Genomic DNA, 22,160 nt, shown 5'->3' with positions numbered 1-22,160 from the left:
GAAAGAAGAACTTGAACACGAAGTCCTCCTGAAGTAACTGAAGGCTAAACTTGAACCTAAAATTCAACCAGAATATAAACAGTACAGATATCTGGGAGGGGCTATGGATTGATCAGCTATGATTAATGGAAAGAAAATTATCAGGTATGATTATACATAATTTTACCTTCCATATCATCAAGCTGATCAATCCATAGACTGGTGGGATGTACCGAAGCAGTACTCACCCAGGGCGGGACATAGAAATCCCTGACCTCAACACTGAAGCTCCAAACCGGGCCTCCGCCCGTGCAGCCACAGTCAAACGGTAATGCTTGGAGAATGTATGAGCCGAAGCCCAAGTTGCCGCCTTGCATATCTCTTCCAAGGAGACGGATCCGGCCTCTGCCATCGAGGCCGCCTGAGCTCTCGTGGAGTGAGCCTTCAGCTGGATAGGCGGCACCTTCCCCACGGCCACATAAGCCGCTGCAATGGCTTCCTTGACCCATCTTGCCACTGTAGGCTTAGCAGCCTGCAGACCCTTACGAGGACCTGCAAACAGGACAAACAGATGATCCGATTTCCGGAAATCATTGGTCACTTCCAAGTATCTGGTGATGACTCGTCTCACATCCAGATATTTAAGAGCAGAGTACTCCTCTGGGTAGTCCTCCCTACGAAAGGAAGGGAGACAGAGCTGCTGATTCACATGGAAGCGAGAACCAATCTTGGGCAGGAAGGAAGGCACTGTGCGAATAGTCACTCCTGCCTCAGTGAACTGCAGAAAAGGCTCTCGACATGAGAGCGCCTGGAGCTCGGAAACTCTTCTGGCTGAAGTGATAGCCACCAAAAAGACTGCTTTCAACGTCAGGTCTTTCAGAGATGCCCTCGACAAGGGTTCCAAAGGCGGCTTCTGCAATGCTCTTAGCACCAGGTTGAGATTCCACGCAGGCACCACTGAGTGCAGAGGAGGGCGCCGGTGATTAACTCCCTTGAGAAAGCGCACCACATCTGGCTGCGAAGCCAGGGAAACACCCTTCAGGCGGCCCCTGAAGCAAGCCAGAGCCGCTACCTGGACTTTAAGGGAACTGAGCGACAGGCCTTTCTCCAGACCTTCTTGCAGGAACGCCAACACTGAAGAAATTGGAGCAGTGAAGGGAGAAAGTGAGCCTGCTTCACACCATGCTGCAAAGATACGCCAAACCCTGGCGTAAGCAGTAGAAGTAGAGCGCTTCCTCGCTCTCAGCATAGTGGCGATGACCTTGTCTGAGAAGCCCTTCTTCCTCAGACGCTGCCGCTCAATAGCCAGGCCGTAAGACCAAAGGGAGAGGGATCCTCCATCACCACGGGACCCTGATGTAACAGGCCCTGCTCCACTGACAGCCGCAGAGGATCGTCGACTGAGAGCCTGAACAAGTCCGCATACCAGAGACGTCTGGGCCAATCCGGACCCACCAGGATTACCCTGCCGGGATGCTTTGCCACCCGGTCTAGCACCCTGCCCAACATGGGCCAGGGCGGGAACACATAGAGGAGCTCTTGTGTCGGCCACTGTTGGAGAAGAGCATCTACTCCCAGGGATCGAGGGTCCCGTCCTCTGCTGAAAAAGCGCGGCACTTGGCCATTGGCCGATGACGCCATCAGATCTAGGCTCGGCTGGCCCCAGCGCTTCGTGATGTCCAAGAACGCCTGAGCAGATAGTTGCCACTCTCCGGGCTCCAAGGTATGGCGACTGAGAAAGTCCGCCTTGACATTCATGACTCCGGCAATGTGGGCCGCTGAAAGCTGCTCCAGGTTCGCTTCCGCCCACTGGCAAAGACTCATAGCCTCCTTGGCTAGAGGGGCGCTCTTGGTACCTCCCTGGCGGTTGATATAGGCCACAGCCGTGGCATTGTCCGACAGGACCCGTACAGGCTTCAACACCAGTACCGGGATGAACTCCAATAACACCAACCGAATGGCTCTGAGTTCCAGGAGGTTGATAGACCACTTGCCTCTGCAGGAGACTAGAGCCCCTGCGCTGTCCTTCCCAAGCAGTGGGCTCCCCAGCCCATCAAAGAGGCGTCTGGCGTGACGACAATCCACTCCGGGGTCACCAGAGGCAATCCTGCAGACAACTTGTCTGTCTGCGTCCACCAGCTCAGCGCCTTGCGCACTGCTGGGTCCACGGGAAGGCGCACAGCATAATCCTCCGACATCGGAGTCCAGCGCAGCAGCAGAGATAGCTGTAGTGGTCTCATATGAGCCCTGGCCCAGGGCACTACTTCCATCGTGGCCGTCATAGAGCCCAACAGCTGCACGTAGTCCCAAGCCCGAATAGGAGAGGCTACTAGGAACTAGTCCACCTGAGCCTGAAGCTTGACAATCCGATTGTCTGGCAGGAACACTCTGCCCACTTGGGTGTCGAATCGAACTCCCAGATACACCAGGGACTGAGTCGGGCGCAGCTGGCTCTTCTTCCAGTTGATGATCCATCCCAGGGAGCTCAAAAGAGCAATTACCCGGTCCATAGCTTTGCCGCACTCTGCATAAGAGGGGGCTCGGATCAACCAGTCGTCCAGATAAGGATGGACTTGTACTCCTTCCTTTAGCAGGAAGGCCGCTATGACCCCCATTACTTTGGAAAAGGTCCGCGGAGCAGTAGCCAACCCGAAAGGGAGGGCTCTGAACTGGAAGTGTCGTCTCAGGACTGTAAAACGCAGAAAGCGTTGGAGAGGAGGCCAGATGGGAATATGCAGGTACGCTTCCTTGATGACCAAGGAAGCCAAGAACTCTCCTGCCTTCACTGCCGCTATAACAGAGCGGAGAGTCTCCATGCGAAAGTGCCTCACTTTCCAGGTCCGATTGACCCCTTTGAGGTCGAGGATAGGCCGGACAGAACCTCCTTTCTTTGGAACCACAAAGTAAATGGAGTAATGTCCCTTGCCAATCTGATTTTTTGGCACCGGAACGACCGCACCCAGGCAGATCAGGTTGTCCAAGGTCTGCTGCACTACCACAGCTTGACCGGAGACTTGCAGGGAGAGAGTACAAACCCGTCTCTTAAGGGTTGGCAGAACTCTAGCTTGTAGCCGTCTCTGATGACTTCCAGCACCCACGCGTCTGAAGTTATAGTGGTCCACTCACCCAGAAACGAGGACAGCCGTCCTCCAATCTGCACTGGGGCGTGGACCAAGGCCCCGTCATTGGGTACGAGACCCTGGGGGAGGACCGGAGGGAGCACCTCCGGGACGGCGGTCTCTGCGAAAGGAATGCTGCTTGGGGGAGAAATTCCTCTTAAAGGAAGAGGGGGCAGAGGAACCCGACTTGCCCGGGCGGTACTGATGGGCTTCCTGCAACCGTCCTCTGGAGGTATCGGGACGAGTACTAACCCGAGCCCTGACCTCTGGTAATTTCTTGCCCTTAGACGTGCCGAGATCGGTCACTATTTTGTCCAGCTCGACCCCAAAGAGCAGCTTGCCTTTAAAAGGCAATCTAGCCAGGCGGGATTTAGAGGCGTGGTCAGCAGACCAATGTTTCAGCCAAAGCCACCGCCGCGCAGAGACTGTCTGAGCCATGCCTTTAGCTGAGGCTCTCCAGACATCATACAGCAAGTCTGCCAAATAGGCTAAGCCCGATTCCAGGGCCGGCCAATCAGCCCTCAAGGAAAGATCCGAGGGGGAAGCCCGCTGCACCATAGTCCGGCACGCCCTGGCCACATAGGAGCCGCAAACTGAGGCCTGCAAACTTAAAGCAGCTGCCTCAAAGGACGACCTTAAGGCCGCCTCCAATCTTCTGTCTTGGGCGTCCTTTAGGGCCGTGCCACCTTCCACCGGCAACGCCGTTTTCTTAGTCACCGCAGTGATTAAAGAATCCACGGTAGGCCACAGATAGGCCTCACGTTCACTCACAGCCAAAGGATAGAGGCGGGACATAGCCCTAGCCACTTTAAGGCTCGTTTCCGGGACATCCCATTGAGCCGCAATTAAGGTGTGCATGGCATCATGCACGTGGAAGGTTCTAGGCGGGCGCTTCGTCCCCAGCATAATGGCAGAGCCAACAGGGGCTGAGGGAGAGACGTCCTCCGGAGAGGAAATCTTCAAAGTGTCCATGGCCTGTAACAACAGGTTGGGCAAATCCTCTGGGCTAAAAAGCCGCGCTGCAGAGGGGTCATCCGCTCCAGCCGAGCGGGGATCTATCTCCTCCAAGGAATCCGCAAAGGATCGTTGGGAGACCTCAGACACGCTGCCCTCATCTACATCGGAGGAGACAAAAGTCCTCCAAGGCCTGGAAATCAACCCGAGGGCGTTTACCTCTGGGAACCTCAACCTCTTTATCAGAAGAGGGAGCAGGGGCAGCGTTTTGCATGAGGAAAGCCTGATGCAGCAGCAAAACAAACTCGGGGGAGAAACCCCCCAGACTGTGCACTTCCGCAGCCTGGGCAACAGCCCTAGACGCACTCTCAACCGGCGCTCGCAATAGCGGGGGAGAGACATGCTGCGCATCCAAAATGGCGTCCGGCGCGAAACTCCGTGAAGGAGCCGCGCGGGAAGAACGGCGCTTAACTTTAGCCGCTTTTGTGCCGTCGCCCAAATTAAGGGCGTTCATGGCATTAATGTCTCCAACCTCAAGGGCGGCCCCGAAGAAGCCGTCCGAGCCGCGTGGCCGGCCAAGATGGCGGAGGCGAGGAGCGGGGGATGGGCGTTTATGGCGGGAAAAAAACCGCCACGCCGGAGGAACGACCGGGACATTCATCGGTCACTAAACTATCACCCATCAAGGGCGAATCAGGTTGTAAAACCCCCGCATCCCCTCTAGAAGCGCTCCAGTGATCCGGGGAGCGACCCTTTGCGCCCTCGCCCTCCGACGCCATAGCCACAAGGAGAAGAATCGGGGAACCCCCTGCCCGCTAAAAAAAAGGTAAAATTACCTGCTTGCCGCTCCGAGCTGTAACGAACTGGTGTCCCAGTGAGTAGCTGCAATGAACGTTTAAAGAAACGTCGAATTAAACGCCTTTAAAGACGTTTAAAAATTTTTTTTTTTTTTTTTTTTAAACGGAGCCAGCGGGAGGGGGGAGAAAAGGAGGGACCTGGCACCACCAGGTTTGCACTTGCTCAAAAGAGCCCTCAACCCCAGGCCTCAACAAAACCTAAGGATTAGGCTTGGAGGCCTAGCCAGAGCTGCTGCTGTGTGTGACCACCACCTGCTGAGATAGAGAACATACTGAGGAGTTTCCGGCAGCACATGACCACATATAGGGAGGCAAAAGTTTGCTCTCTATCTCCACCTGCTGGTAGATGGACACAACCCACCAGTCTATGGATTGATCAGCTTGATGATATGGAATGGTGTATTAGGTTCTGCCCAGTGTAATATTTATGGTACAGTAAGGTTCTGAGTGTGTTTTTGCACAAAGTTGTGCATAGTGTTTTGCAGTTGAGCGATTGTGCTTAGAATATGCTTTGAGCAACCACTTTATTCTTTGACATATGATACATATCTAATATCTAAATTTAATAAAAGGTATTAATTGTGACTTATTTTTATTTATTTTTTCTGTGTGTTAGACAATTATGGATTATAGCTCCACCCCTGGTCCCACCCCTAACCCCACCCCCTTTATCCTCCCCAAACAGTTGGGCCACCGACCGCCTATGAATGTTAGTAAATAAACATTTGGTATTGCAGGGTTTTGGTCAGCATGATGATAATAAAACAAAGTAATAGTATACAAGCAGATATTAAGAGACAATTCTGAATATAAATGGGCGAGTTGTGCATATTCACATTGGTTGATCTTTGAGGTAGGCTTTATTAAAGAGATGGGTCTTCAGTAATGAGCAGAAGTTCGTTCTTTCGTAAATCGATTTCAAGCTGCGCGGCAGTGCATTCCATAACTGCGTGCTCAGGTAGGTGAAGTTTGACGCATGCATTAGTTTGTATTTCATTCCTTTGCAGCTGGGGAAGTGCAGATCAAGGAATGTGCGGGATGATCTTTTGGCATTCCTAGGTGGTAAGTCAATCAGGTCTGACATGTAAGCTGGTGCGTCTCCATGGATAATTTTATAAACTAGTGAGCATACCTTGAACGCGATACGTTCCTTAAGTGGGAGCCAGTGTAGTTTTTCTCGTAAGGGCTTGGCACTTTCAAATTTTGGTTTGCCAAATATAAGTCTAGCTGCAGTGTTCTGGGCTGTTTGGAGTTTCTTGATTATTTGTTCTTTGCAGCCGGCATATAGTGCGTTGCAATAGTCTAGATGACTGAGCACCACTGATTGTACCAGGTTGCAGAAAACTTATTTTAGCATTTATCTTTACAATTACCTAAACTAGCAGAAAGCTGCTGAAACTCAGCAGAGGCTACTGTTAGCCTTGATGTTGGCCAGCAGTCTGTTTTTGAATCTGCCCTCCATGCGGGTTGTACTGTCTTTCAAATCCTACTCTCTGTCCCTAGCGCTCACTCACTTTCCATCACCACCTCCTTGTGCCTCTCTCTCTTGCCTTGAGCCCTACTATTCCCTAGTGGTCTGTCACTCTCTTCTCACTGGCGGAATTTATTTAAGGGGGGTTGGTATTGGGCAAACACCACAACACAGTCTTAGGAAAGCCATCTGATGGCTGTTTTTAAAAGTGGTATGTGGTAGGTAAGGGAGAGCGTTATGTGTGGAAGCTGAGGAATGTTGTGGGTAGGGGTAGGATGTGTAGTGGCTGAGTACAGGGTGGTGCATTATTTAGCGTGTGTACATCTCTCCTATTCCTCATCCCTATCAAGGAACACTCTCTCCTCCTCCCCAACCTGACCTGCACATTGTCACCCAATTCTCCTCTCTAATCTCACTCAGGAACGCTTCCTCCCAGTCCCTACTTGACTGATCATAGTGCAGGAGACAGTCAAACTGCCTTGTGGGTGGCACTGTGGTTTCTCCCATTCAAGGCATGACTGACAGCGAGCACATAGCAGTGAGAAGAAGGGGTTCAGCACCAATATCAGTCTTGGCTCTAGAATCGTGGCAGAATAGGTCCCAAAGCAGCAGGTGGCAAGCAGCAAGAGGAAAGATTACGTTGTCACTGAGTGATAGCAGAATTTGTGCAGGTTTGGGGAGGTGCCAGGTTTGTATGATGAACTGGTTGGATTGAGAATCTTGGAAGGAGAAGGTTGAATTGGAGCCAAGTCCATAGGGGTGAGTGGGGCTCTCTGTCCATAGACACTGAAGGAAGCTGGGCGAGTCTTCTCCCCGGCCTAACCCAGGCAGTCTTCATATCTGTGTTGGAAGCCTTTCTGCAAGTCTGAGCATGGCAGAGTACGCATCTGAACTGATGTGTGTGTGCACATGGAGAGATGTTTGGACAAAGCCCTTCTTGCAGGTCATTTAATAGCCATCCACTTTGATGGCATAATCCAGAGCAGCTGGAAGTGATAATGTGTGTGAACAGCAAGACAGCTCAGTCATACTAGCGTTCAGCCCGAATGATCACACACATGAACAGTGCAACAACCACCAGTCCATAATCTCTCTCTCTCACTGTATAGCCAAATATACACACATATCAAACACATCCAAACACCAGTAAGCAGCACAACCTGTCACAGGGTGACAAAGAAGACCTTAAGCAAAAGTACTGCCAGAATAAATTTACTGTAAGATGACATTACACCTGACAGCTTTGGCTATAAAACACAAAGGGGGTGATTTTATAATCATAAATATGCATCCTTTTTTCTGTGTGAGCTCTGTCAAGTTTTCAAAATGAAAGCATGTACTTTTGCTATGATAATCACCACAGGGAATTTACACAATACATTTACACCTACTTTTCCCTATGCACAAATATTCTGAGTGAATCTATGCATGTGTTTTCCAAAGTATACACAAAACTCTCTCCAATCCTGTTCCTTGGGAATTCTTCCACTCAAGACAGGTAAAGTTACTTGGGTACAGGTTACTTACACGTAACTTTACCTGTATTATGCAAGAAAAACTTTTGAAAAATACCCTTAAAATTGGGGTAATTTTATAAAGTGTTTTTCACTTGTAAAAACATGTTTTGTATGTGTAAAATGGACTTACAAGATTGTGCATCCTATTGAGCATGTATAAGTACATGACAAAAAGATGGCATATACTTGTAAGCAAATCATGTGTACATATTCCCAGGAGCATAATTTCAACAGAGTTGCTATTTATGTATGCATTTAATAAAGTGTGTGTACATATAAAGAATATGCACACATTTACACCTTCAGAGCACGTGTAATTTGTAATTGAGAACTTGTGTGCCATTCGGAATAGTTTGAGGTGCCTATTTTATAAAAAGGTACATAGTTGCCTATGTTGCCTGATAGGTGTTTTTTTTTTTTGGAACTTTGACGTGAACTCTTATGAAATTATCCCCAAAATGTTTGTGTACAACACATAGGAATAAGTGCAGAGCATCACTTGGATGCTGAATGAGTTGTCCCATGCACAGTGATAATGCCATGAATTTCAGGTACTGTTTTTTTGCCTTAATTCCTGCCTCATGTTTAGGCCCCAGGTTTGAGAAGCAGCTTTAGGCATCCTTCAGCCACTTCAGCAGTTGAGGCACATAATAGGTGATGATGATGTCAGCACCTGCAAGGGGAAAAAAAAAGCAAACACTTATACAAATTACTTATCTCTTACTCCCCTTCTCAGAAACTTTGTTCCTCTTCTAACAACCTGCTGTGTGTTCCCTCACCCTCTGCACTTCATCTTTCCCTCTAAAGTGATACGGCTTTCAGTTATTTAGGTCCCAAGCTTTGGAATTCTCTCCCTTCCTTTCTTAGCGTGAGCATGCCACTTCACTTTTTCAAGGTACTTCTCAAAACCTCTCTCTTCCTTTTTTCTCTCCCTTTCCATCTTTCCCCTTTGTTCCTTTTCCCTTCCCCCATCCTCAGCACAGAACTTACATTTTACTTTTGTAAACCGCTTAGTTGCCTTTATTAGGCTCAATTTGCAGTCTAACAAAGTGACTGCAGATAAAGACCTGAATGGTCCATCCAATCTGCCCAACAGTCACATTCATTACCAATTCAAGATTTAAATCAACAATGAATGTGATACTTGATCACGGTTTTTCTTTGGTGTTTCTGGGACATAGACTATAGAAGTCCTTATGCTCCAACTACTGAGTAGCCATCAAAGCCCACTCCAGCCTATCCTAATCCGTCTTGTCATTTGCAGGACAAAGGCCATAAAAGAATGCCCGGCCCTGTCCTCACATTCCAAATTACTGGAGTTTCCGTTGAAGCTCTCTACAGCCCATCCTAAACCAGACTGCTATATGCGGGACTCAGACCATACAAACCAGCCCAGCACCGGCCTTAGTTGATGCAGCCAGAGTCGTCATCTAAGCACCACTTGACATGCAAACACATATGCAACCCTTTAAGTTTTGTTTTTTATATCATTCATTTTCTAATTAGAGAACCTCTGTGTTCATCCCATGCCTTTTTGAATTCTGCCACAGTTTTTTTTATTTCCACCATCTCTCTCGGAAGGACATTCCAGGCATCAACCACCATCTCCGTGAAAAAGAATTTCCTGACATTACTTCTAAGTCTACCACCCCGCAACCTTAATTCATGTCCTCTAGTTTTAACACTTTCCCTTCTCTGGATACTTTTTGTTCCTATATTAATACCTTTCAGGTACTTAAACATCTGTATCATATCTGTACATCAAATGTGTACAAGTAAAATAAATAAAGTTAAACATTATTTTCCACTAGTAAAAAAGGTCTGTTTCTGACACAAATGAAACGGGCGCAAGCAAGGTTTTCCTTGGAGTGTGTATGTTTGAGAGAGTGAATGTGCGAGTGTGTGTGAGAGAGAGAGAGAGAGAGTCTGGGTGCGAGTGTGTCTGTGAGAGAGAGAGAGTGTGTGTGTGAGAATGAGAGTGTGTGCAAGTGCGTATGTGAGACAGTGAGAGAGAGAGTGTGTTTCACACAGATACAGTGTATGCGAGAGAGAGAGTCTGTGTGAGACACAGACTCTCTGTGAGACTGAGTGTATGAGACCAAGAGAGTGTGAGTGACTGTGTGACACAGAGAGTGAATGTGATACAGTGTGAGACATAGAGTGTGTGAGAGACAGTGTGTGAGAGTGAGAGAAAGACGTTGACTGTGAGTGAGAGAGAGAGTGTGTGTGTGACAGAGATACCCCCCCCTCTCTGGTGTCAGCCCCCCCCCCCCCTCTCTCTCTGGTGTCTGAGCGTTACTGTGCAGGATGCTGAGCTCTGGCTGTGCTTCAAGGAACTGATCAATCCTATTTAACAGAATGCACCTCCAACATCCTGAAGCCGAGAAACCTCGTGTGGTTGGTCACTTCTGCTTGTGACGAACCCGGAAGTACGTGATGTCAATTCAGGAGATGGATACAGAGAACAGGAATGCCTCAGCCATGCAGTCAGCTTCAGAATGTTGGAGGTGCGTTTTATTATATAGGATTATTTATTTTAAAAATGAAGTATTATAGGCATTAAAATCATAAACATTTTCATATTTATTTATTCCTGAGGCACTCCTTGCTGTGGGCTTTACACTGGTTTCCAGTGCAAGCTAGGGTTTATTTTAACATCTTAGTCTATGTTTTTCAAATATTACATGGATTAGCTCCTGATTATATGAGTGTTTTTTTTTTTTTAGATCTTCCATTAAGGAATGCTGTAATGAGTGCTCAAGATTTTTTATTACTTCACTTTCCAAGTTGCAAGGGTCTAATTTATAAATCAATTTATGCTGCAGGTTTTTTTTTTTAATCTTGCAACAAAATCACGGAATTAATTGCCAAGGGAGATTAACTGGATAACTAATTATTTATTTTTTCATAAAATGCTTAAATCCTACTTTTTTTTAGGAAATGTCTATTAGTAGAAAATTAACTTATGATTCATTTTTTTTCACTGTGCCCGTAAACTTTGTAACATTGTTTTCATTGCTCATGTAATTGATATTTCTAGAGCGCATTCCGTGTGAGCCACATTGAACCGAACATTGTTTGGATAATCGTGGGATATAAGTATTAATAAATGATAAAATGAAAAATGAAGAGACTATTTAAGGTTTTGGAAAATTCCTCTTTATTTAGCCATTGGTAACATTGTAAGTAAACTGAATGACCCATTATATCAGGAAGCTGATTTCTTCTCCCCCACCATAATCTGCTGTCTCAAAAAACTCTTGCAAATTCATATTTCACTGATCTATCAACTCTGAACAGGTCAGAAAGAGTACAGAGCCATCTGGGTTACAAAAGGAAAGTGAATGGCAAGCTTATCTATGACCACGGCAGTGTAACTGTTGAGGGCAGTGTTTTTGAACTTTTTGAGAAGCTCTGAGAGAAGAGAACATTTCTCTGGTAAGTGATTATTATTTTGCTCTGTGCTTTGGTAACTTGGATTGGGGTTTAAAACAGGAATTGTAGGTTATTGATAAGGACAGAATTAAAAAAAAAAAGAAAAAAGATGCAAACTTTATTAACTAGTCTCCATACCCTTTCCCCCACTTTCTGCCACACAGTAGGGCCTAGTTCAGTTTTCATTCCCACCTCTCCCTCCCCCCCATCCACCCCTCTTCATTTATGGTCAATTATTCTAATTAGGATAACAAGAAGACAGTTTTGATCACAGTTTTACTTACATTTAATTAGTTTCTGAGAAGCAAACAATAAATAAATTATATCATTAGGCTTATTTTCGAAAGAGAAGGGCGCCCATCCTTCGACACAAATCGAGATAATCGAGAGCCGATTTGTGTCGCCAACTGCTTCCCGTCACGAGGACGACCAAAGTTCCCGGGGGAGGGGGGGGGGTGTCGGAGGCATAGCGAAGGCGGGACTGGGGCGTGCCTAACAGATGGGTGTCCTCGAGCGATAATGGAAAAAAGAAGGGCGTCCCTGATGAGCACTTGCACGATTTTACTTGGTCCATTTTTTCTTATGACCAAGCCACAAAAAGGTGCGCGAACTGACCAGATGACCACTGGAGGGAATCGGGGATGACCTTCCTTGACTCTCCCAGAGGTGACTAACCCCCTCCCACCCTGAAAAAAATAACTTTAAAAACTTTTTTTGCCAGCCTGAAATGTCATACTCAGGTCCATCGCAGCAGTATGCAGGTCCCTGGGATGGGAGGTATGTGTGTGTCAACGGAGGCATAGTGAAGGCGTGGACGTCCTTCTTTCAAACATTTTGGATGTCTTGAACTGCCCCCCCCTCCACAGGGATGGCCAAATTTCAAGGGAGTGGAGTGGAGGAGTGGCCTAGTGGTTAGAGCACTGGTCTTGCAATCCAGAGGTGGCTGGTTTAAATCCCACTGCTGCTACTTGTGATCCAAAATCCAAATAAATAAATAAAGGGGTGTCAGAGGCATAGCAGGCATGGACGTCCTTCTCACAGAAACATCCAGGCATGGACGTCCTTCTCACAGAAACATCCACATTTTGGACGTCCTCAACTGCCATCGCAGAGACGGAGGCATAACGAAGGACATCCTCAACTGCCGTTGCAGGGACGGAGGCATAGCAAAGGACATCCTTTACCCATACTCTTAAAAAAACAAAAAAAACAAAAAGACGACCTTGATGAGCACTTGGCCATTTTCACCTGGACTTGTATTTTTTTTTTTTTTTTTAAATTTGTATGAAGTCTTTATTGTTCATTGAAACAACTCAAAAAGTGCAAAGTACATTCCATCAGGACACATTTTCCTATGACTAATACAATATTCCGCTAATGCTTCATACATTATAACACATCGTAGTTTCAACTTTCCAATACCAACATCACTGAACTTCAAAATCTTTTCAACTTTTTAATAGAGCAAATATTACCTCCCCCTCTCACCCCCCCTACCCCACCCCGTCAAGAGAGCACCACTGGGCACTACCCTTCTTAACACTCTCTTTACAGACATACTAGATCGTCAGAGCTTCTATAGGAATGTACTTCCAAACAGAATGCCATTTCCCTATTTGTTGTGTATGCTCAGCCACCAGTCTCTCCATTTCACGCACATACCTCAACTTATTAAGCCACTTAGCTAGTGGGGGAACCCCCTCCCTCCGCCATTGTGAGGCTACAACCACCCTTGCTGTGCCAACCACATGCTTAACCAAAGTTTGTTGACATGACAATAGGCCTGCGATCCTAGCAGAAAACAGGAACACCTCGGGGGCCCAGGGCACTGCACACCCTAACCAGGTCTGCAACCTATAGTGTACCGCCTTCCAAAAGGCACGAATTTTAACACATTTCCACCATATGTGCCCCATGGTGCCCTCTTGGCCGCACCTTCTCCAACACGTGCCCGAAGCAGTCGGAAAGATCCGCCGCAATCGAGCAGGCGTAAGGTACCATCGATATAGTACTTTCACAGCATTCTCCTGCAGGGGTACATGGGTCGACACCCTCACAACTGCTTTTTCTATGCTCTCCCACCCAGGGTCTCCCAAGCTCACCCCCAGCTCTCGTTCCCAGCTTCTTCTATGTACCCCGTAGCCGGGCGCCTGCTTGCTTATATTATGGTACACGGGAACCTATCAATCCCCTAGAGGAAGCATGTCGCTCGCATATCTCCTCCAGGTCTAATTTCTCACGCTGCATCACCTCCCTTACTTTTAAGGAGAGATACCAATTGACAATAGGCAAAGTCACCTCCCTCCACCCCTGGGTATCTGTCCAGCAAAGCATCAAAAGGTACCAGGGAATCAGCTTCAAATAATTGGCCCCAGGTTCTCACCCCTATCTCGTACCATTTGGTGAAAATCCCCGTTACAGTACCAGGTAAAAATAAAGGGTTAAAGGCTATTGGAGTATACCGGGTCAATATACATTGTCTCTTAGGGAACAGACTATCCCAGTAATGGAGTGTTACAGCTATGGAGGGACAAGCTCTATCAGTCATACTTCTAAAAGACTTTGGCAACCACATTAGTGCACTCAATGGTTTGTCACCCACCGAATGTTGTTCTATATGCACCCATTGGCGATCCGGGTATTCTTGATACCATTCAAGTGCTGCTTTCCCCTGCGCTGCCCTATAGTACCATGCGAGATTGGGTACCCCCAGTCCTCCCCTCTTCCTTTCCTTATATAGGAGCGATCTCGCTAGCCTAGGACGTTTTCCTGCCCAGACGAATCGCACCAGCTTATCTTGTAAATTAGCTAAGAATCGCCTGGGCATTATCACAGGCAGCACCTGAAAAAGGTATAACAATCGTGGCAAGATGTTCATTTTAAGGATGGCTATTCTACCAAACCATGATGTTCCCAGATCTCCCCACCTCTCTAGATCTTCCATAATAGTTTTACCCAGCCCCTTATAAATTGCATTAAAGAGCTCCGAAGGTTCCCTAGTCAGATTCACCCCCAAATATTTTAATTGTTTGTGAGCCCACCTAAAGGGAGAAGAAATCTTTAAGGACTCCACCACATCCTCCGGAAGTGTCACGTTCAGGGCCTCGGATTTTGCCATGTTGACCCTAAATCCGGACACTGCGGAGTACTGCTGTATCATTTGTTCTAGATACGGGAAAGTGGTCAAGGGTCGAGTGACAAACAGTGTAACGGTATCAGTTTATTACTGAAATATGTAGCATATTTGCTGGATTATATATACACCAATATATTTGTGTATCTTTTAAAAATATATATTTGACACTGCAGCAGAGAAAATAGTCTCATTCCAAAAGCCCTCTTCCCTCCCCCTTTGGGGCCTCAACTTGCCTTTTCTCATTCCTCAAACAAAAGACTTGACTGCTTTAAAGTTTTAAATTGACTCTATTCCTCTGTCCTCCCACCTAACAAAAGATGGACTAAGGTGAGCACCTGAATAAAACAAAGAACTCAGAGGAGACCATAAACAGGACATTTGCTTGTCAAAGGTATACCTGCCCCTCCCATCAGCTTCCAGACATGTGCAGAAAGGAAGGACTTGTAATGTGTATCTGCCCCAGAGACTGAGCAGGACATCAAAAGAACATCCAGACTGTAAGTCTCGTGATGTCATAAGACATGAGACCAACTCAGGGGTCGTGTGCAGACATGAGACCAAGATACCACAATGCTTTGCAAATGCTCAAGGGTCGTGTGGAAACCAGGAAATCAGAACAAAGATCCACATGGCATATGCTCCTGCAGATTGCAAGATATAAAAGGACAAGCTGTTTCTCAAGACTCAGATTCTCTTCAACTGCAAGCAAGACTCAGATTCTCTTCAACTGCAAGCAAGACTCAGATTCTCTTCACTGCAAGCAAGATTCAGATTCTCTTCACTGCAGTAAGGCAGATTCTCTTCAACTGCAAGCAAGACTCAGATTCTCTTCAACTGCAAGCAACTCAGATCCATTCACTGCAGAAGCCCTGATGCCTTGCTCCTGAAACATGTGCTCATCAACCAGCTGGACCACAGCATGCTTGTAACAAGGACTTGTGAGTAACATAACTTTTGATCTAGACCTGCTACTTTGTTCTATTTTTATGCACAGATTACCTGTAAAGATTCCTCTTAAAACCTACCTCTCGTGTGCAATTGTATATTAAATCAATCTTTTTGAAGCTAAAAATATGGTCTGTTTGCGTTCTGAATATATATATACTTAATATATTTAATTTATTGCAATTATCACCTTTGGTGATTGGTGGAGAAATTAATATCCTAAAACTTATAAATACAGCGCTTGCTCTTAAATTATAAACAGTAGCGAGTTGCTCTCGAGCTATTTTCCCCAAAATAAATCATTTCTTCCAACATATTAATTGCTGGAGAAGTGGGTAGAATTTCTTGTAACATATTAATTTGTGGAGAATGCGGGCAGGTCTTGTAACAACAGCAGTACATCATCTGCGAAGAGGGCCATTTTGTGGGTTCTATCTGCTATCTTGGCTCCCGAGATATTAGGATCAGACCGCACACGGGCCGCAAAAGGCTCCATCACCATCGCAAATAACAAGGGAGACAAGGGGCAGCCCTGCCTAGTACCTCTATGCAGAGTGAATAATTCTGAATTTCCGCCATTGACCTGGACACAAGCCTTGGGGAACTCATAAAAGGCCCGAATCCAGCTACGAAACTGTATTCCAAACCCCATATTTTCCATCACCCTATACATGAAGGGCCAGTGGACCCGGTCAAAGGCTTTTTCCGCGTCAAGGCTTAAAAGACATAACGGCTTCTGGTTGTTTTTTGCCAAGTTCATTATATCTACCACCCTTCTAATATTGTCCATCGCCTTTCGATACTGTACAAAGCCCACTTGGTCTGGGTGGATAAGTACTGGTAGAATAGGGGCCAGACGATTTGCCAGTACCTTAGCCAATATTTTGACATCTGCGTTCAGCACAGATATAGGTCTGTAGGATCCACATTCAGAATGATCTTTACCTGGTTTAGGTAAAACCGCTATCCATGCCTCCATCATTGACTGAGGTAATGACCCCCCTCTCCCCACCTGATTAAACAGATCTGCTAGGAGCGGAGCTATCTCAGGGGCAAACTTCCTATAGAACTCATTGGGCAATCCGTCGAGCCCGGGCGATTTATGTGAGGGGAGACTGCTGATTGCCTCCTGGATTTCCCCAGGGGTGATCGGCTCATCTAACAGTGCCTGCTGCTGGTGACTCAGAGAGGTAAGCTCACTATCCTGTAAGTATTGATCTATCAGGTCCATCGAAGGATTGAGCTCCTGGGCATACAGGTCTTTATAAAATTCCCCAAATCTGTTTCGTATTTGCTCGGACGTACTTAAGGTACCTCCTCCGGCATCTTGTATCTTTAAGATGTTCCGCTCAACTTTTTGCCTGCGCAGCTTTATGGCGAGAAGGCGCCCTATTTTGTTGGCGTGTGCATAGGAGCTCAACCTGTTCTTTGCCTGTAGCATGCTTAGGTGCTCCGAATATATGGAGTCAAGGTGCATTCTCTGATAACTAAGTTCTCTCAAGACCCGTGCTGATCCATTGGCCTTATGCTGTTCCTCTAGCAGGCGAATGCTTTCCAGACAATTCACGATCTGCGCCCTATGGGCCTTCGATTGTCTACTGGCCAGTTGTAAGAAATATCCCCGGGTCACCGCCTTCATAGCATCCCATATCGTGCTAAGCGAGGGCCCTGAGCCTAAATTAAATTCAAGGTACTCTTTCAACATTTGTTTATAGCCATCCACCACTGCCCCCTCCCGCCGAAGACCAACATTCAGTGTCCATCTTTTATTTTTTTTTTCGGCCCTAATATTTGGTAGAGTCACCCATATTGGAGCATGGTCCGACAAAGTCACATTACCTATCCCTGCATCAGGGCCGTGCTCCACTAGGGTTGCATCCACAAACATGTAATCAATGCGTGAATAAGAATTATGTACTGCAGAGTAAAATGTATAGTCTCGCACCCTCTGGTGTTTCACCCTCCACAGATCCACTGTGCCCAGTGAGAGCGCCAAAGACCTCAAGGCCAAAGAGTCCCTCTGACCCTCACCCTCTGGGGAGCCCTGAACGATCTAGGCCTGGATTCATCACTGTATTAAAGTCCCCTCCTATTACAAGTGAGACCTGCGCAAAAGTGGCCAGGGAGTTTCTGACTCTTTCTAGGAAACCAGCCTGTCCTGTGTTGGGCGCATATATAGAAGCCACGGTTAGGTCCACATTGTCAATTTTGATATGCATAAAAATATAGCGTCCACCCATGTCCCTCTTTAACTTAAGAACCTGCACCCCAACCGCAGCATGGATCAAGATCGCAACTCCTCCCTTCTTTGACCCAACTGCGGAGGCAAAATACACCACTGGATACTGCCTACCCACCAAATGCGTCTCCTGCAGGAGAACCACATGTGGCCTGTGCTGCTTTATTTCCTTATAAAACTTTTGCCTCTTCTGGGGCATGTTCAGGCCCTTTACATTATACGAGAGAATTTTTAAGTCTGTATTCATCTCCATGGAGTGTAGTAAAGCTGTTCTGTCGCACCCCTTCGTGACATCTCTATACAGTGCCATAGTGCAAAGTGTGCGCCCTTCATACCCAGCAGTGCCCCGCTCTCTCCCCTATTTCCCCACATCCCACTATCCTCCCTCCCTCCCGCCCCCTCCATTCGCACCAATTGAAAGACCGATGTCCTCCAAGTGGGACTCTAGGAAGTTATCCATCCACCACACAGTGCCCAAACCCACATCTATCCCTCCCCCATCAATATCAGCTTACACACGATCCCACATACACCTACCCCTTACATGCTTCATTACTAATCCCTCCCTTCAGTTTACCATTTCAACGCTCTCCAAAGCCCTGTGGTGTAGGGCTATTGTCAGACCTAACATCAGTGTTCAAAGTCAATTGGCAAATACAGCTATGCCTACCCATCAGAGTAATCCCCTGGAAGCATAGTCCCAGTGTCCCGATCCAACCTGATTCAGCGCTTCTGGTTGTTGTGCTTTGTGGGTCCCGGGACTCTCTGCCATCGCTGAAGCCTCATCTTAGTAGCTGGCGCCACCACTCCAGGTGCAGTCTTTGCGGACACCATTTCAACAGCGTGTAAGGCCTCCGAAGCCTCTTGAAGAGTTTGCACCCGATATCTGGTGCCCTTCAGGGTGAAGTTTAACGAGAAGGGGAAGCCCCATCTATATTGTATCTGATGTTTGCTCAGGATTTCCAGCGCCGGTCTCATCTGCCGCCTCATCTGGAGCGTATATAGCGAGAGGTCCTGATAGACCTGAACCGGGGCTCCACCGTACTCCAGGCTCTTTGTCTTCCTAGCTGAGGCTAGAATTCTCTCCTTGGTCTCATATTTGTGAAATCTCACAATGATGTCCCGTGTCTGCTGCTCCTTTCGCGCTCCAAGAGCTCTGTGCGCACTATCCAGCTCGCATCTCAGTTCATCTGCCTCAGAGCCTAGCAAGGTAGAACATAATGTGTGCACTATCTCTGCCACGTTCTCCGTGTCTCTGCCCTCAGGAACTCCTCGGAAACGGAGATTGTTTCTCCGTCCCCTGTTTTCAAGATCATCTAATTTATATTGCAGGAGGTCATGTTTTTGTTCCATCGTCTGCAACATGTTAGTATGCTTATCTAGTATTTCGGCGTGCTCGTCTATTTTTAATTCTGCCTCCTCCACTCTGCCACCCAGTTCTCCAAGATCCGCACTGAGCGTATCCATCCGCTCTAAAATTTCGTCTTTTGACTGCTTAATCTCTGACTGGATAGTGGCAGCTAACTTACGGAGCTCGACGGACAATCCTTTCTTGGAAGGAGGGGCTCGCACTTCAGACATGGATAGCGCTGAATCTGAGTCCGACGGAGATCCGCGCTCCGGGGACTCACGGTGTCTAGAGGCCTTACTCGCCGTGCTTTTCTCCGTTTTGTCCATCTCTTTTTTTCGGGTCGAGACCGCTTTACTCATGGCGCCTGTGAGTCAGGAGGTAAGTTCTTACAATTTCGCGATGTTTATCGCCGTTTGGATCGTAGTTTTTCCAAATTTTGCAGCGTTGGGAAAGGGAGCTATGAATTCAGGCTGCCATGCTGACGGCTGACGTCACTTCCCTAGCGACTTGTATTTTTCTAAGGTTGTAGATGGCAATTTATTTAAGGTTGTAGACGGCTATTATACACGCAGCTTGTCTGCATATATGAAGCCGTCTTTGGCATGTGCAGCGCAGCCATGCATAATGTTTGGCTGCTCTGCACTGGCTTCCCCTACTTAGGAAGGAAATAGTGTGCAAATGAGCTAACAGTGAGCAGCTCATTTGCCTGCAATTTCCTTCATACATGCCCATTCCTTTCCGAATCGCTAAGGGATCAGTAAGGGAAGGGCTTTTTTTCGTTCAGTTAGTGCATCAGTTAATCCATTGCAGTGCCCCCTAAGGTGCCCGGTTGGTGTCCTGGCATGTCAGGGGGACCAGTGCACTACGAATGCTGGCTCCTCCCATGACCAAATGAGTTGGATTTGGTAGTTTTTGAGATGGGCGTCCTCTGTTTCCATTATGGCCGAAAACCAGGGACGACCATCTCAAAGTTTGAACATCTTAACATTTAAGTCGACCATCTCTTAGGTTGACCTAAATGTTGAGATTTGGGCGTCCCCGACCGTATTATCGAAATGAAAGATGGACGCTCATCTTGTTTTGATAATACGGGTTTCCACGCCCCTTCACGGGACGTCCTGCGAGGACGCCCTCAGGAAAACTTGGGCGCCCCGTTCGATTATGCCCCTCCATATAATCTTAAGGCTCTTTATAATCTTTTAACATCCCTAGTACCTTAAAAAGTTTTAATTAAACAACTCTCTAATACTAAGATGCAGAGAGCAGTCCAGTAGAGAGAGGGGTGCTATTCAATCTTTTGCACTGAGTGTCGCATGTATGAATATATCCCAGTTGGTGAGAGGTTATGTGTGTGTGCTTGATGCAAAGACAAAAATACCATCCTGGAAGACCAGACCAGATATATTCCATGTAATAAAAAAGGAGGAAGGAAGGGCAAACGACAGCCAGCATGGTTAAAAAGTGAGGTGAAGGAAGCTATTAGAGCTAAAAGAAAAACCTTCAGAAAATGGAAGGATCTGACTGAAAGTAATAAGAAACGGCAAGTCAAATGCAAAGGTAAAGAGACTTTGAAAAGAAAATTGTGTTGGAAGCAAAAACACAGAATAATAACTTATTTAGGTGTATTAAAAGCAAGAAGCCGGCAAAAGAATCAGTTGGACCGCTAGATGACCAAGGGATAAAAGGGCAAGATAAGGCCATAGCGGAGAAATTAAATGAGTTATTCTGTCTTCACCGAGGAAGATCTGGGAGAGATACCAGTTGAAGAAATGGTATTCAACGCTGACGAGTCAGAGAAACTGAAACAAATCTATGTCAACATGGAAGATGTAATGGAGCAATTTGACAAATTGAAGAGTAGCAAATTGCCTTGACCAGATGGTATACATCCCAGAGTACTGATAGAATTGAAAAATGAACCTGCAGAGCTATTGTTAGCAACATATATAATTTATCTTTAAAATCAAGCTTGGTACAGGAAGATTGGAGGGTGGCCAATGTAACATCAGTTCTTAAAAAGGGTTCCAGAGGTGATCTGGGAAATTGTAGACCAGTGAGCCTGACACCTGTGCTGTGCAAAATAGTAGAGATCATTATAAAGAACAAAATTATAGAGCATATACATAAGCATGGATGAATGAGACAAAGCCAACATGGATTCAGAAATCGTGCCTCATTCCTTTTAAGGGGTGAAAAAGCATGTGGATAAAGGTGAGGAAAATAAGAAGTGGCATAAGGAATGTCAAGTCAGATGCAAAGCGCTGATAAGAAAGGCAAAGAGGGATTTTGAAAGAATGATAGCAATAGAGACGAAAACTGATAGTAAAATTTTTTTTAGATACATTAAAAGCAGGAAACCGGCAAAAGAATCGGTTGGCCTGCTGGATGACTAGGGTGTAAAAGGGGTGATCAAGGAAGACAAAGAAACAGCAGAAAAACTTAATGAGCTCTTTGCTTCGGTCTTCACCGAGGAAGACTTGGGTGGGATACCGGTGCCAGACAGGGTATTTGAAGTTGAAGAGTTGGAAAAACTTATTGAAATATCTGTAAATCTGGAAGATGTAATGGAGCAGTTCTGCAAACTGAAGAGTAGCAAATCTCCTGAACCGGATGGTATTCACCCTAGGGTACTGACAGAACTAAAAAATGAGCTGGCAGAGCTACTGTTATTGATTTGTAATTTATCCTTAAAATTGAGCGAACCGGAAGATTGGAGGGTAGCCAATGTAACGACGATATTTAAAAAAGGTTCCAGAGGAGACCAGGGAAATTATAGACCGGTGAGTCTGAGGTCGGTGCTGGGCAAAATGGTAGAGACTATAATCAAGAACAAAATTACAGAGCACATTCAAAAGCATGGACTAATGGGACAAAGTCAACATGGATTTAGTGAAGGGAAGTCTTGCCTCACCAATCTGCTGCATTTCTTTCAAGGGGTAAACAAACATGTGGATAAAGGTGAGCCGGTTGATATTGTTTATCTAGATTTCCAGAAGGTGTTTGATAAGGTCCCTCATGAAAGACTACAGAGGAAATTAGAGGGACATGGGATCGGAGGTACTGTCTTACTGTGGATTGAAAACTGGTTGAAAGATAGGAAACAGAGTAGGATTAAAAGGTCAATATTCGCAATATTCTCAATGGAGAAGGGTAGTTA

At 46.5% G+C, this 22,160-nt stretch overlaps 1 protein-coding gene across 4 annotated transcripts in view; it reads right to left on the bottom strand.

The window, feature by feature from the left end:
• Nucleotides 1-7,576: 7,576 nt before the first annotated feature.
• The window catches only part of ALAD (aminolevulinate dehydratase), a 587,381-nt gene continuing 572,797 nt past the window's right edge, over nucleotides 7,577-22,160 (bottom strand). For all 4 annotated transcript variants that reach the window (XM_030206252.1, XM_030206256.1, XM_030206255.1 and 1 more), the window contains one exon: nucleotides 7,577-8,570. In XM_030206252.1, the coding sequence (XP_030062112.1) occupies nucleotides 8,509-8,570 (62 nt within the window). In that variant the 3' untranslated portion in view covers nucleotides 7,577-8,508. The remainder of the gene's footprint in view (nucleotides 8,571-22,160) is intronic.

The sequence above is a fragment of the Microcaecilia unicolor genome, chromosome 6 (genome assembly GCF_901765095.1).
Source record: "Microcaecilia unicolor chromosome 6, aMicUni1.1, whole genome shotgun sequence".
In the NCBI taxonomy this organism is placed as follows: Eukaryota; Metazoa; Chordata; class Amphibia; order Gymnophiona; family Siphonopidae; genus Microcaecilia; species Microcaecilia unicolor.
Note: the sequence above shows the minus strand (reverse complement) of the source record. Positions and strands in the feature narration are given on the sequence as shown.